Consider the following 14,705-nt stretch of genomic DNA (forward strand, 5'->3'; position numbering starts at 1 on the left):
GCTTGCTTCAAGTCTCTGTGTCACATATTGGTAATTCTCCCAATATTTCAAACTTTTTCATATTGTTACATTTGCTATGGTGATCTTTAATCAGTGATCTTTGATGTTACTATTAATTGTTTTAGAGTACCATGAACCACACTCACATAAGACAGCAAACTTAATTGATAAGTGTTGTATATATTCAGACTGTTCCACCTCTCTAATTCCCTCAGACACAAAAATATTAAAATTGGGTCAATTAATGGCCTCTTAAGTGTTCAAATTAAAGAGTGACACATCGCTCACTTTAAATCAAAAGCTAGAAATGATTAAGTTTAGTGAGGAAGGTATATCTAACGATGAGATAGGCCAAAAACTAGGCCTCTTGCACCAAACAGTTAGCCAAGGAAAAGATCTTAAGGGAAATTAAATGTACTACTCCAGTGACTACACAAATGATAACAACGTGAAACAACATTATTGTTGATCCAAAGAAAGCGCTAGTGCGGGCAGAAGACGAAACCAGCCATCAGCCCCTTATGCCAAAGCCTGATTCACAGTGCGGCCCACCCCCCTTCAGCTCTATAAAGGCTGAGAGGCGAGGGAGCTGCAGAGGAAAAGCTTAAGCCAACACAGGTTGCTTCATGAGATTAAAGAAAGAAGCCATCTCCGTAACATGAAAAGTGCAAGATGAAGCAGTAAGTACTGATGGAGGAGCTGCAGCAAGGTACCCAGATAATCTAGCTAAGATAGTTAATGAAGCCTGCTCCACTGAACAGCAGACTTTGAAGGCAGATGAAGCAGCCTTCGATTAGAAGACATCATCAAGGACTTTCATAGCTAGAGAGGAGAAGTCAATGCCTGTATTCAAAAGACAGGCTGACTCTCTTGTTAGAGGCTAATGCAGATAAGTAGACACCAATGCTCGTTTACCATTCCAAAACTCCTACTACCCTTCAGAATTAAGTTGAATCTATTCTGCCTGTGCTCTTGAAATAGAACAACAAAGGCTGATGCAAAAAAAACACACACACACACACAAAGCCTGACAACAGCACATCTGTTTACAACATAATTTACTGAATATTTTAATCCCATTGCTAAGACTTACTACTCAGAAAAAAAAGATTCTTTTCAGAATCCACCAGCTCACTGACAATGCACCTGGTCACCCACAAGCTCTGATGGAGATGTACAACAAGATTCATGTTGTTTTCATGCCTGCTGACACAACATCCATTCTGCAGTCCATGGATCAGTAAGTAATTTGAACATTCAAGTCTTATTATTTAAGAAATACATTTCATAAGGCTACAGCTGCCACAGATACTGATTCCTCTGATGGGTCTGAGATAAGTAAATTGAAAATCTTCTGAAAAGGATTCACCATTCTAGATGCCATTTAAAACATTCATGATTCATGGGAGGAAGTCAAAACCTCAGTGTTACAAGGAGTTTGGAAGAAGCTGATTGCAATCCTCCTGGATGATTCTTAGAGCTTCAAGCCTTAAGTGGCAGAAGTAACTAAAGATGTGGTTTAAAAAATAGCAAGACACCTATAACTAGAGGTGAAACCTAAAGATGTGAATGAATTGCTGCAGTCTCATGATAAAACTTTCACAAATGAGGAGTTGCTTCTAATGGATGAGCAGAGAAGTGGTCACTTGTAATTTTGAGACTTTGGTCCTGCTGAAGATGCTACGAAGATTGCTGAAATGACAACAAAGGACTTAGAATATTACATAACTCAGTCAGTGAAGCAGCGGAGGGTTTGAGGAGACTGACATCAATTCTGAAAGAAGTACTACAGTGGGAAAATACCATCCAACAGCACTGAAAGCTACAGAGGCACTGTGCATGGAGGGAAGAGTCAATCAACGCAGCACACTTGACTGTTCTTACTTTAAGAAACTGCCATGGCCACTTCGACCTTCAGTAACGCTACCCTGATCAGTCAACAGCCATCAACATCAAGGGAAGACTCTCCAACAGCAAAAACATCATGACACACTGAAGACTCACCTGATGGCTAGCATTTTTAGCAATGAAGCATTGTTCAGCTAACGCATGTATATTGTTTATTTGCACACAATGCTTACTGCACAGTTAAGAGACTGCAGTACATGTAAACATAACTTATACATGCACTGGAAAACCAAAAAAGTTCACCTGACTCTGTCACAATAATCCCTTTACTGCGGTGGTCTGGAAATAAACCTGCAATATTTCTGAGGCATGCCTGGAGTCCTTCGAAAAGGTAAGGACAAATACATTATACTAGAATTACCCCCTTTCTCAGTGAAATATGCAACAAACTGATACTAGCTCACACTGCAAATAACAGAAAAAAGTCTTCAATTTTTAGACCTCATGGAGTTTCCTACTTTACTAAAATTATCATCTTAAGCTGATTTTTATTTCATACAATTCTCTAGATTGCTTTTTATTTTAATCATCACTGAGACTCATATTCATAACTAAAAACAATTAACAAGTGTATTTACCCTGGATGGACTTCTTCAAAGAAAGAACAAGCACGTCAAATAACTTCTGGATGAAATCATCAATCACAGTCTTCACAGGGTTACAATTAATATTTAAGCAATCTACCTTGACAGCACTGAAAAATGCCAAAGGACATATTTTGACATGAAAAAGGCTAAGTGGAGGAAAAGAGTGTCATTATGATCTTGTGTAATACACCCAAAATTATCATTGTGATCCTTAAGCACGTTTAGATTTTAACAAAAATGCCTTACACATACTCATACATAATAGCTTTTCATTTAACAATGGTTCTGTTATAATACTACAGTTTTTAATAATCCAATGTATCATATTTTAAAAAGTAGCACATTATAAAATACTAAAGTATCAACATGAATATATTCAAATTTTTAAATGTTTTACTTGTCACAGTATGTAACGTACTTATTTAAAGATTTATAAAATAAATTATTATCCTGGACTCAAAGCACAAACAACGATAGGAGAAATAAAACAAACAGAGAAAGTGAAGATAGATTATGAATACACTAAAGCAATAAAACCATTTTAGACCTAATTCACAAAAATTGAATAAATTATTAATTCAGATGTTCAATCATATGGGCAGAAAACTCTCAGTACTGTTGGTCAGAGTATAAAATCATACAATTTTTGCAAAGGGAAATTTAGCAATATTTAACAAATAGTTTTAAAACAGGTATATTCTTTTATCTTAGTAACTCAATTTTTTGAATTTATCCTAAGATTTTCAGACTCCAAGATTTACCTACAGCTATCTTGTCAAGGTATTAAATACAGTCAAAAATTAGAAATAAACTAAATACAGGAATGGCTAAATAAGTTATTATATATCCATATAATTTAAAATTATATTTTTGAGGACCAGGTAATAACATAGCAAAATACTAATGATTAGTGTTAAATAAAAATAACAGGTTATAGTATGATCCAAATTTTGTAAGCAGATGTATGAATATGTCTAAAACATCAAACACTAACAGTAACTGTCATTGTGTTTTTTATATTTTAAAAAATTTATAAAACAAATTACTATTTTAATAATCAGAAAAATGCATGTATTTTTAAGAACACTAATTCTTTGCATGGTACTCTGGATGCAAATTATAACACTGACAAATATTATTAGAAATTGAACCAGACTCATTCATCTAAGTAAAACCTCGTATTTATCTTAAATTACATAAAGTTTAAAAATATCTGGAGACTGAGGAAAAAGTTATTTAGAAAGGCCCTTTTTAAAACATAGAACCAGGTGATATTCTTAGAAAGCAAGTTATAAGTGTTAAATACAATTTCATTATAAAAGTACAATTTTCTCTTACAAAGTTTTACTTATTTATTTCAGTCACCCATTAACTGGAGAGGTTTAAATGCCAACACACAAGAGGCAATTTGTCTTATATTAATACATGAAGTTATATGATTTTTGAAATTCTAACATAAAATTTCAAAATTTCTAATATTCTAATATTTCAAGTATTTCTAATATTTGATATATGAAAATCTTGGTAAACCTGAAAAAATTATACCAGATTTTTAGTAATGAATTAACACATAAAGTAATATGATTATACCAGAGTAGTACTCACTGAATCTTGTGGACAAGACTAATGTTCACCTTTTCAATTGAAAATATTAATAACATGCAAATAAGGTCTCATTTAGCCATAGATAGAATGGGATAAACATAGATAGCTTACCCAAAAAGTATATCCTTACTAGCATATCTGAAATACATCATTAGAATATGGCTTATCTAATCTTATAGCATATTTCCCAAAATACCCATAATATAAATATTTGTGCGTTTATGTATGTGTCCACTCACTTAGATGAATACATGTTAATTTACCAGCAAGAAAGAGAAAAGATGAAATATGGCACGGAGGACAGGCATCCTTTTTGTTTTGTTTAGCTTTGGCAGGGATGGATAAACAGGAGAGCTGTCTATAGAAAGGAACAAACAGTAGTAGCGATCTTGAACAGTCAGGTGACAGACAGCATAGTCATACTAGATGGGCAAGAAAGTGCTCAAAAAGAGTATCCACAGAGAAGAGAAACATCACAATGGCATTATCTTTTCCTTACTTCAAACTAACATCAATGACACTATCATTATCCCAGTCATCCAAACTCAAGCCTTCAAATCATTTGCCTCTTCTCTATTCCTCATCCTTTATCTGCCTTCGAAAATAAGACATCTTGGGGCATCCCTGGTGGTTAAGAATCTTGGGGCTTCACAGAGGTTAGGAATCTGCCTTGCAATGAAGAGACGTGCGTTCAATCCCCGGTCCAGGAACTAAGATGCCACAGATGGCAGAGTAACTAAGATTCTATGCTTCTATGAAGATCCTGCATGCTGCAACTAAGACCACACTGTGAAATAAAAGAAAGACCTCTTGTGAGAGTCGCTCAGTCGTGTCCGACTCTGTGACCCCATGGACTATACAGTCCAGGGAATTCTCCAAGCCAGAATAGTGGAGTGAGTAGCCGTTCCCTCCTCCGGGAAGACCTCTTAACACCTCAGAATATTTCCTCCTCCTTATTTGGAATACCAACAACTAAATTCAATTAATTAGTCCTAGTCTTCAGGATGAAGACAGGCCAACCTCGCTTCCTCCAGGACCTCTTGATTCCACCATACGACTCTTTATTACCAGACTAACATTCCTAATGTATAGCTTTGGTACTGACACACTTCTCTTTAGAAAGCTTCAACAACTAATCGCTCTAACATAAATAAAATCCAAATCACCTGTTTTACAATTTAAGACTCTCCCAAATCTGTTCTTTATCTACTACTTTCCAGAAATATTTCTTCTAGTCCCTAGCAAAAAATTAACTCTAATCAAACTGGGTTTCCCTGGTAGTTTAGCTGGTAAAGAATCCGCCTGCAATGTGGAAGACCTGGGTTTGATCCCTGGGTTGGGAAGATCCCCTGGAGGAGGACATGGCAACCCACTCCAGTATTCTTGCCTGGAGAATCTCCATGGACAGAGGAGTCTGGTGGGCTACAGTCCATGGGGTCTCAAAGAGTAGGGCACGACTAAGCGACTAACTTTCTTTCACTTTTCATGTAGTATTAATAGTAACAATTAATAACAACTAACACTGACAATTTACCTTCTAATTTATATGCAAATTACTCACTTAATCTTCAAAACACTGAAATAAATGATATAGCTGTAACTATTTTAAAGTTGAGGAAACTGAGGTTAACAGGGTCTAAGTAATTGTCAAAGTCATGCAGCTAGTAAGAACCATCTAACTCCAGAGCCCACTCTCTCAACCTCTCCATGTACTTGACTTTATCATCAAATACACTTGTCTTATTGTACTACTGGAGAGCAAACTATTTCATCTCAGGAACACTGTCATCTTTCTACTTTCATAGGACAAGGTTTCACATACTGGAAATGATCAGCAAATATTTACTGAAAGAATAAACAAATGGCCACCTCATGCGAAGAGTTGACTCATTGGAAAAGACCCTGATGCTGGGAGGGATTGGGGGCAGGAGGAGAAGGGGACGACAGAGGATGAGATGGCTGGATGGCATCGCTGACTTGATGGACGTGAGTCTGAGTGAACTCCGGGGGTTGGTGATGGACAGGGAGGCCTGGCGTGCTGCGATTCATGGGGTCGCAAAGAGTCAGACACGACTGAGCGACTGATCTGATCTGATCTGTTATTACCCTTTATAGGTAATATATGTACAACTCAACAAGGCCCTTCTTTCCTAGAGCTCATTGCATTGAGTGGTCCCACTGATATGAATTTCAGAGAGTAAGGAGGATATTCTGGGTTATGAAATGCCCCTCAGAGGGTTTTCTCCGCATTTAGGGCACTACCTAGATGCAGCACTGTTTTGTGTGCTTCCCGGGGCATTCTGAAAGCCAGAGCCATACAAAATTAAGGTCAAATATCCCCTGGTATGCTCCCTCCAGTAGCTTCTCACAGTTCTTAGACTGTGCCCGGGCACATCAAACGTTAGATCTGAGAGAAGCCTCCTCCCCAGTCTATTCTATCCAACTAGGTCTCAGCCAGCAGAACCTCTAGAAGAGGTTCTCTTAGTCTCAGCAGTGCTCTACTCAGATGAATCTCAAGCATTATAGCTGAGCTCTGGAGAAGGTAAGACAATAACTTGTCTTCAGTACCACTAAGTGAAGAGTACCCATCTATACCCTTGGTAAAAACTGCTACTATGTTAAATATTACTTTAACTTCTTTAACTTCTGTATTATACCTTGGAAGCCGTTCTACTTCTTTTCCTTTTATTTTCAGTGCTTTAAAATTTTTCTCCCAATCATGTACCGTAGAAAGATGCTTTTCCACTAGAGCTTCCATATCAACTTGCCCAATTACAATCCACTCCTATTTAAATGAAAAACATATTATTTTAAAAATTAGAGCTAATAAATGAAGATTTAAAAGATTAGAGTCCAAATATCAAGAACAATAAAAAGAGGCAAAAGAGAAGTTTCAGGTAAATTTCAACTTAAGTTATGTACATATAATCATTACCATAAAGCCTAAAAAATGAACAGGGAAAATATATATATATATATAAAAATGCAGTAATCATAAAACTTTTTTGAAGAGATTGCAAAAAAACTTTTCTTTACATTCTCAAGTTTGATGTATACAAAGGCAAAACCACTTCTACCAAGCCAAGAGCTACTATAGGTTACAAATCTGACATTGTCCAGATTCAATTAATTCTAGAAAAACAAAATGCAGAAGCACTGCAGTGGCAGTTAAGAAATTTACTGAATTCTCAGTCACTCCTCAGGATCAATAAAATGAACTAATAAATATAATAAATATAAATTAGAGTTTATTTCTGAAGAGTTAGTATGATGCACCCATAGCTCAGTTCGTAAAGAATCTGCATGCAATGCAGGAGACCCAGTTTGATTCCTGGGTTGGGAAGATCCGCTGGAGAAGGGATAGGCTACCCACTCCAGTATTCTTGGGCCTCCTCAGCAGCTCAGTTAAAGAATCCGCCTGCAATGTGGGAGACCTGGGTTCGATTTCTGGGTTGGGAAGATCCCCTGGAGAAGGGAACGGCTACCCACTCCAGTATTCAGGCCTGGAGAACTCCATGGACTGTATAGTTTGCAAAGAGTCGAACATACTGAGCAACTTTCACTTTCACATTTATCTACACAAAAGTAAGAAATTAAATCATGTCAATTTCATTAATGTAGAAGGCTTCCCTCCATGGCATATTCTCAATCCAAAGAATGAAGAAAAGGATAAATGTTTCTATATATTTTCCTGAAAGGAACTAAAAATGACACAAGAGAGTCATATCAAATTCCAAGTTGATTCAAAAGAAGAAAAGAAAGAAAAAGTAGTTTCTCAATCTTCAAATAGTCAAATTTGTAGCATAAATCTAGATTTTAACAGAATCCTCAACTTTGGCCCTCTGGTTTGCACATTTTTATTTTATGCCACACAATATCAACTACTGAGTTGTACATTTAATACTAATTCAATCAGATGAATATTATAATAGGACAATTTCATGTCCCATACCTTATGCTGATGTAAAACAGCTGACAATCTCCTAAACAGATCTTCTGCTTTGCTGAAAATAGTCAGAAATCCACTTGCATTTCTATCAATCATAATAGAAAAAATAGATTCATCTCCTGCTTCACCCACTCCCTTAAACTGATTAGGAATGCTGATGAATCTCTTCATTTCTCTATAATATTTAGCTCGAATTTCTTCAAAAGGAGGCTTGAATTGCAACCGTCCTTGTCTGAAAGCAAATAAATAACCTTAAAATATAAATTACTGAAAAATTATATACTGAAAACTAAATTGGGTTTTAAAAACCTTACTTGTATATTAAATCTATATTTATTTCTGGCAGATTCTCATTAAGTGCTTCTAAGCCCATCTGATACTGATGCTCCAGAGCTTTGTACACTTGATGATTCCAGTGCTGTTTCCACGCATGCATGTCACTTGCTTGAAACCCCTAGTAAATTATAGTCATATTTTTTATTTAATAATTAGGTGGTAGAATGGGTTTTCATTTAATGCTTTTATATAACATTTGGTAAAATTATAAGCAAAAAATCCCTCATCTTAAATATCTTAAACATATATTAATTGCTACTTGTATATCTAAAGTCAAATATGAAAATCTCTAATCTTTGTGCTCATAAATAATATACAAAAGACCAGCAAAATTTTAAAAATCAAGTTACTAGTAAATGAATTTTATGTGTGGACTTTATTTTATGATCCTATAAAAACAACAGTAATAACAGAAACCATATCTTAAAATTTCTTAGCCCTTTTTCAAAATTCCCATCAAATATAACTCTTCTATTCCCTTCCCACTCCCTAAATAATCCATTGCACATTAAAAACATGGTAACTTTAAAATATGAGAATGCTCAGAATACTTTACATACTTTTTCTGCTTCCATATAACCATAAACATATAAATTCTAATACTTAAATTTTTATTTATTTTTTAAAGTTTGAACCGAAAAATATATGTAAATGTTTAAAACACCTACCTCATATACCACTAACATCTCAAGGTAGATTCTGTGTTAACTACTTTTACACAGATCATCTAATATCAAAATATATGTGGAAATGACATTTTACTGAAATATAACAAAAAACAATTCTGAAACAGAGTTATTTCAGTAATTTGACTTCTGCCTACACTTAACTTTGTCACAACAGACATCACCTTTTAAAAGAAAACTAATGAATGATAGATATTTAAGCACGAAGTCAGAAAAACTGTTTACAGAGTCTAAATTGAGGGATTTGGCATTCCGTAAGACAAACAAAACTTGTACTTTTACTTGTAAATGTGCTGCTAATTTATGGTCTTTATACATAATTCAGTTAAATTCTAAATTTATGAGCAATTCATTAGCAAAGATTTACAGATAACCTTTATGAACTTTTCATCAATTCATATATTCAAATTCTGAAAATTTCATATTTCAGAGTGTAGACATAAAGTAAAACACACTTTACCTGAGCCTCTACACTTGCTAAGCCAGTTCTCAATTCTTGTAATCCATCTTTCCACCGCTGTTGCTGCCGAAGCAAATCAATGTTCATAAGAACTACCACCTGTAAAAAATTAGAACACAAAAATTTCAATAGAAAAACTTGACAGGCACCACCTTACCCAAGTGATCAAAATTAACTCAACCTATAATAACACATATCAATATCTGATCAATGTACTGAGAAAGGCAAAATATCACTTTTGTGGTATTCCTATTAAAACCATATAATCTCAATCTAAAAATGAGAAGGCATCATATAGAATCAAGTCAACAGACAAAATAATTGATCAGTACTCATCAAAAGTATCAAGGTCATGAAACACAAGATAAGACTCAGGGAGAAGAAACTATGGAACCTTAAAATGTAAATACAAGGTGGGATCTGGGATTGGACCCTTGAAAAGAAAAAGGACTTCAATGAAAAAGTTTTAAAATTCGAAACAGTTTATTTCCTAGTTTTGATAAACATACTATGGTTACATAAGTTGTTGACAATAGGGGAAGTTGGGTGAAGGACAACTGTGAACTCTTTATTTGCAACTTTAAGTCTCAAATTATTCCCAAATAAGAAGTTATTTAAAAGTATATCCAAATTACTTTTTAAATAATACTATTCATAGCTTATTAAATTTTATAAATAAAATATACCTTTTCACAAAATGTAGTGTGCCACTTTCTCAGTTTCCTATTTTCAGTGGCAAGTCGTTCAGCAGCATTTTGGAGTTTTTGGATGTAGCCTTCTAATTCTTTAGGATTATCCCAAGTAATGTGTGACTTTCCCCCACTTCCTGCTTTTGAATTCTAAGGTACAACAAATGACAGTGTTCAAATATAGTTCTTTTTTTTGAAAAGATTCAATATTCTACGTCATTAGTACAACTGTCCTTAACACTAACCTGCAATAAAAGAGCACACAGTAGTTTTTCCATTTTATAAACGATAAGGCATTCTGGGCAGGATTGAGCAGCTCCGTTCCTTCCAAGTTGTCCCTCTTACAGCTAAAAAACCCAGACATAACACACCAAACAAGCACAGGAAGACTAAAAGATAGAAATAAGGAGGTGGACAGCCTAGAAACATCGGGAATTAAGGACAACACACCAGGATTTCCTTAGTGTGTCCCATATATCCCGGACAGGATGCTGGAGAAGTCTACAACCTGGAACCACCCCCAGAGGCAGACAGAAAAAGGCTCCAGAAGAAGCCTGTTCCCTCTAGCCACAGGACCAGGAAAACAGTGGCTGAATGAAAAAAAAAACCTTTTTATGATATACACCCTACTCCTGGTGGGCTACAATCCATGGGGTCCCAAAGAGTCAGACACAACTGAGCGACTAAGCACACACACACACCCCCTACTCCAACCCAACAGAGTAGAAACCCAGCCACTTCTGCAGTTTCAGGGGACCAGAAGAGGCGCTTCTCCTCCATCCCCTGCTAGGTCAGTGGCGCCTGACAGAGGCGGGGCAGCCACCTTCACCAGCCTGCAACAGAGCATGTGCACCAGCCCTCCGCATCCTCCCACCAGGTCCCAGAGCTCAGCGGGGAGCAGGGCGGATCCTCTTCATGGAGGCAATAAGACACCGCCAACTGGCATCCTGCTTTGGTGGGAAGTCGTCAGTGGGGCAAAAGGGGACACTAGACTTCCACTGCACCCAGCTAAAAAGGAAGCAGTGTGAGGCAGTGCTCCACTTTTGTCAGGATGGCATCTGCAGACACAAGCAGAAATTTAATATATACACTCACCCTGTCCTCCAGCTATACTTCACTGTGTCAGAGAGGAAGAGTCACTTAGAAAGGAATGAAAATAGCAGCAGATTTCTTAGCTGAAACCCTGAGGGACAAGAGGAAGTGGAACGACACTTTCAAGTTCGATGCATGAAGCAGGACACTCAAAGCCGCGCTCTGGGAAAACCCTGAGCGGTGGAGAAGGGAGGACGTGGACTGGGGGTCAGGATGGGGGAAACGTGCACCCGTGGCTGAGTCATGTTGATGTACAGCAAAAATCACAATATTGTAAAGTAATTATCCTCCAATTAAAATTAATTAATTAAAAAATAATAAATGATAGAATGTGGAAAGACAAGTGCTAAGAAAACCCTGCCTCCGGAAAACAGGAAATGCCTTAGGATTGTAGGTCCGTGGCCTCATTACAAATGACCAAAAGTTTAATTATGAAAAACATACTGTAATGTACTAATTGCTGCTTATACTATAAGGATATATGAATAGATTAGAACAGCAATTCTGGAAAGGTTTTTTTTTTAAATGTAGCATCTGAATAGTCAGTTGGGGGTAGTGTTTGAACATCTGTGTTCTGAGTTCAAGTCCTATACATTCTGCTTGCTAGCTGCATGAGTGAGCTTGTAATTGAACCTCTTAAAGGCATGGGTTTCATGTATGAAACAGAAATGATGAGGATATGATGAAATTATAACATATACCAAAAAAATCTATAAATGTATGTATCCATATCTGTGTATGCATGTATATTCATACAAATAAAGGACTATCTAATAATTGAGTTATTTTATACAAATCATTTAGCATAGTATGTACTCCATAAATGTTTGCCAGTATTACTCATGTGTGTTTGATTCTGATTTATTTTAATATGTTAACTACGTCTTAGTATCTAAATTTAAAAAAAAAAAAACTCAAAAAATAGTGCTAAAAGAAAACAACTGTCAGTTGTGAACTTTACACTTGCTGAAAACATCCTTCAAAAATGAGGGAAAATAAAAACATTCTCAAAGGAAAACTAAGAGAATTTGTCACCAGCAAACCTACTCAAGGTATGGCTAAAGACAGTTTTCTCAATAAGAAGAAAATGATTTTTTAAAAAAGCATAGAACTTCAGAAAGGAAAAGAGAATGTTAGGATGCAGAAAATGCAAATAAAAAAATAAACTATCCTTCTTCTCATAAATTTCTTATTGATATTTGATGACTGAAGCAAACTCCATCTGATACAGTGTTCTTTGTGTATAGAGGATACTAAATAATTAAGATGAAATAAGTGAATGGAGTAAAGAGACCTAACTACAAGCAAAGTTTCTACACTTCACTCGAACTGACAAATGGTAAGACCAAGAAAGTCTCTGCCATACAGTAACCTTCAATAAATAGCTGATGAATGGTGAAACTAAACAACTATAATATTCAACAGAATATGCAGTGAATCCATTCAAAGATTTACTGAGCAATTACATACACTACTTGGTGTTGTACTGACAGAGTATAAAAGTAAATAAATTAGAATCCCTAGAGTGAGTGGCAAGGGGAGTACAAGGAACTTTAGCGTTCCTTTTCCTCCCATCTCAGTTTTTGTCCCCTACTGTGTCTCATTTAACATATGCTAATTATAATTATTTCGCCCTCATGGAAAACAGCCTCGTACTGGCTTGCATAACTCAATGAAGTTATAAGCCATGCTATGCATGGCCACTCAAGATGGATGTATCATACTGAAGAGTTCTGACAAAATGTGGTCCACCTGAGGAAGAAATGGCAAACCACTCCAGTATTCTTGCCAGGAGAAGCCCATGAATAGTATGAAAAGGCAAAAAGATAGGACACCAGAAGATGAGAACCCCCAAGCTGGAAGGTATCCACACTGCTACTGAGGAAGCGTGGAGGACAGTTACTAATAGCTCCAGAAAGAATGAAGAGGCTGGGCCAATGCAGAAATACGCTTAGTTGAGGATGTGTCTGGTGGTGAAAGTAAAGTCCAATGTTATAAAGAATAATATTGAATAGGAACCCGGAATGTTAGGCCCACAAGTCAAGGTAAATTAGACGTGGTCAAATGGGAGATGGCAAGACTGAACATTGACATCTTAGGAATCAGTGAAGTAAAATGGACAGGCACAGGCAAATTTAATTCAGATGAACATTATACCTAATGCTGCGGGTAAGAATGCCTTAGAAGAAATGAAGTAGCCCTCAATAGTTAACAATAAAGTCTGATGCATTATTTGGGTGCAACCTCAAGAAGAAAAGAATGATCTCAGTTCATTTCCAAGGCAAACTATTCAACATCACAGTAATCCAAATCTATCTCCCAACCACTGATGCCAAAGAAGCTCAAGTTGACCAGTTCTATGAAGAACAACACCTTGTAGAACTAATGACAACAACAAAAAAAGATGTCCTTTTCATCACAAGGGATTGGAATGCAAAAGTAGGAAGTCAAGAGATAACTGGAACAACAGGCAAATTTGGCCTTGAAATACAAAATGAAGCAAAGGCTAACAGAGTTATGTCAAGAGAATATGATGGTCACAGCAAACACTCTTTGCCAACAACCCAAGAGACGATTCTACACATGGACATCATCAGATGGTAAATAACGAAACCAGACTGATTATGTTCTTTACAGTCAAAGATGGAGAAGCTCTATACAGTCAGCAAAAACAAGACCTGGAGCTGACTGTGGCTCAGACCATGAATTCCTTATTGCCAAATTCAGGCTTAAATTGACGAAAGTAGGGGAAACCACTAGGCCATTCAGGTATCAGTTCAGTTCAGTTCAGTCACCCAGTCGTGTCCGACTCTTTGTGACCCCATGAATTGCAGCATGCCAGGCCTCTCTGTCCATCACCAACTCCTGCAGTTTACCCAAACTCATGTCCGAGTCGGTGATGCCATCTAGCCATCTCATCCTCTGTCATCCCCTTCTCCTCCTGCCTTCAATCTTTCCCAACATCAGGGTCTTTTCAAATGAGTCAGCTCTTCACATCAGGTGGCCAAAGTATTACAGTTTCAGCTTCAGCATCATTCCCTCCAATGAACACCCAGGACTGATTTCCTTTAGGATGGACTGCTTGGATCTCCTTGCAGTCCAAGGGACTCTCAAGAGTCTTCTCCAACACCTCAGTTCAAAAGCATCAAGCAAATCCCTTTTGATTATACAGTGGAGGTGACAAACAGATTCAAGGGACTAGATGTGGTAGACAGAATGCCTGAAGAACTATGGAAGGTTTGTAACACTGTATAGGAGCCAGTGACCAAAACCATCCCAAAGGAAAAAAAATGCAAGAAGGCAAAGTGGTTGTCTTAAGAGGTTTACAAATAGCCGTGGAAAAAAAAGAAGTGGAAAGCAAGGAAGAAAGGGAAAGACATACCCATATGAATA

At 36.7% G+C, this 14,705-nt stretch overlaps 1 protein-coding gene across 2 annotated transcripts in view; it reads right to left on the reverse strand.

Moving 5' to 3' along the window:
* Positions 1–14,705, reverse strand: part of DYNC2H1 (dynein cytoplasmic 2 heavy chain 1) — a 397,795-nt gene that overhangs the window by 352,758 nt on the left and 30,332 nt on the right. For both annotated transcript variants that reach the window (XM_070803297.1, XM_019975614.2), the window contains exons 14-19: positions 10,218–10,370; positions 9,532–9,630; positions 8,364–8,503; positions 8,053–8,281; positions 6,758–6,885; positions 2,487–2,602 (exon numbers count right to left, since the gene is read on the reverse strand). In XM_070803297.1, the coding sequence (XP_070659398.1) occupies positions 2,487–2,602; positions 6,758–6,885; positions 8,053–8,281; positions 8,364–8,503; positions 9,532–9,630; positions 10,218–10,370 (865 nt within the window). The remainder of the gene's footprint in view (positions 1–2,486; positions 2,603–6,757; positions 6,886–8,052; positions 8,282–8,363; positions 8,504–9,531; positions 9,631–10,217; positions 10,371–14,705) is intronic.

The sequence above is a fragment of the Bos indicus genome, chromosome 15, assembly GCF_029378745.1.
Source record: "Bos indicus isolate NIAB-ARS_2022 breed Sahiwal x Tharparkar chromosome 15, NIAB-ARS_B.indTharparkar_mat_pri_1.0, whole genome shotgun sequence".
NCBI lineage: Eukaryota > Metazoa > Chordata > Mammalia > Artiodactyla > Bovidae > Bos > Bos indicus.